The 2,188-nt window shown below is 41.5% G+C and overlaps 1 protein-coding gene across 1 annotated transcript in view; it reads right to left on the bottom strand.

The window, feature by feature from the left end:
• Positions 1-1,724, bottom strand: part of celf1 (cugbp, Elav-like family member 1) — a gene marked incomplete at its 5' end in the record, with an annotated part of 6,997 nt that extends 5,273 nt beyond the window's left edge. The window contains 2 exon segments of the mRNA XM_014027183.1: positions 334-521; positions 1,330-1,724. Of these exon segments, the coding sequence (XP_013882637.1) occupies positions 334-521; positions 1,330-1,400 (259 nt within the window).
• Positions 1,725-2,188: the final 464 nt, after the last annotated feature.

Here is a 2,188-nt window from a genome sequence, read left to right as displayed (position 1 = left end):
GTGTGTGTGTGTGTGTGTGTGTGTGTGTGTGTGTGTGTGTGTGTGTGTGTGTGTGTGGACACATTGTTGCTACATTGTGGGGACTGTTTTTAGAAAAACACAGCCATGTGAGGACCCGACATAGAATGGTGATTTTGGGTGGGGGTAGGTTTAGGACCAAGGTGTGAACTGCGTTTAGGCTTAGTTTGGGGTTAGCTATGTACCTCTGAGGTGAGGTTTAAAGTAAAGTTTGAGGGTTAGACTATAGAAATAATGGGAAAAGGAATGGAAGTTAATGCAAAGTCCCCATAAGGATATAACAACAATTGTGTGTGTGTGCTACTACACTCTGACCTTTGCTCTGTGGTGGATTCTGACTCCGGTCTCGAAGGATATTGATCTCATAAATTGCTCCATAAGGTTCAAAGAGCTCCCGAAGCTGCTCCTCAGACCAGGACCGAGGAATCTGTCCCACAAACATCTTGATGGCATCAATATCTGGTTGGTCAGGATGATCCAGAGACCCATTAAGCTTCTTCCCACTACAAAGATAAACACCACATAAGTGTGTTGGCGCTGAAGTAAACTGAACTTTAAAAAAGTTTGAAAATGTAAAAAATACTGTTATAATTGCTACATTATTAAAACAAATGAAAATGTAGAAGTTTAGATGTTTTCATAACCAACCCTTTTGCTGTGATCTCTTCTCACACACCTGCTGACTGATTTATATCGGAGCTGCAGGTACTTTTAATCAAATGCACTAAATGTCAACAGGTGATTATCACATTTGGGCACAGAGCAATCAAAGGACACCTTTAAAGGTACATATTGACCTGGAGATAGTCTGACTCTGAACTTGTTGGTCTGGGTATTTCAGAATTTGTTGACCTGCTGGGATTTTTACACCCAACCATCTCCAGAGTTAAAAGATAATGGTCAAAAAAGAGACCACTGGTGCTGAGGTCAGAGATCAAACTGGTTGCAGATGACAGAAAAGCAACAGRAGCTCATATAATGCCTGCGTGTATCCTGCTAAGGCAAGTATACAGAAATGTTCTGGCATCTTTACAACGATGTGAGTTGCTAAATTCCATCATCCCTAAAAACACAGAGACTATGAGCCTTTTCTCCATTAGATGGGCATATGATATCATATATAAATCATAGACTAGTGAAGTGAATTGAAATCATATCATGAAAGACTTTGTGATATCAAGAAACATTGCATCATCATCCAAACAAATCCATAGGTGGGCCTAACAAAGTAGGCAGTACAGAATCATTAAAAGTATTCAGAATACTAATTCATCCTCAGGATGAGAACATTTAATAATTCTGGTTACTTACACAGGACTAGAATTCAAAGAGCAATGGTCCACCATCATCTCTGGAAGGAAGTCCAGTTTAAACGAGGCCATAACAGCAGAACCTTTGTGTCTCTGGTTTCTGTGTTAAACCAGTAAAGCTGCAGTGATCCACAGATGACCTGTTAGAGACGGTAAACTCCAGGTTTGATGCTTAGTAGAAGTCCATAGTGACTAAAAGTTGGATGATGTGATGGTTGTGACAAAAAAATGTCTATTTCTAAACTTATAAGTTAAAATGTCTTTAGCAAGAGTTTCCTGGTCAAAGACACGCCCGTTCTCAGAACAGCACAAAGTACTCAACAAAAAAATATCCACCAAAAAATGAAGAGTAAAAACTCGGGCTTTAAGATCCAAACAAACAAACAAAAAACACAAACTGACTGACCCCCAGTCTGCCTTCAGGATCTGCGGGTCTGCCGCCAGGGTCTGGGACCAAACATGGAAAACATAAAACACAGGGACAAACGAGGACACAGCGACACATGTCCATTTGAACATTTGGGCCACCACAAATAAAGTGCTGAATGTCCAGGCCCTTTGTTTCCATTTTTCAAAGGCCAGCAGATTCAGGTCCACAGGCAGATAAACAGGGTGTCAGATCAATGGAGATAAGGCCCGTTGGGTCGAGGGAATGAAAGTGTGAGCAGTGCTGCTCCTCCTCCCTCACATAATCCTGTGACTCACCACTAACCAAACCATCCAGCAGCAAACCAGTCCAGCTTCAGGGACAACTGGCTTCCATGTGTTGTCCTCCACTTGCACAGATGTTCCTAAGATTCACAAACATCTGTAAGGTGTTACATCTGTCAGGTGTTACTTCTGTTAGGTGTTACTTCTGT

The sequence above is a fragment of the Austrofundulus limnaeus genome, unplaced genomic scaffold, assembly GCF_001266775.1.
Source record: "Austrofundulus limnaeus strain Quisiro unplaced genomic scaffold, Austrofundulus_limnaeus-1.0 Scaffold621, whole genome shotgun sequence".
NCBI lineage: Eukaryota > Metazoa > Chordata > Actinopteri > Cyprinodontiformes > Rivulidae > Austrofundulus > Austrofundulus limnaeus.
The sequence above is the reverse complement of the archived record's forward strand: the minus strand, read 5'-3'. Positions and strand labels throughout refer to the sequence as shown.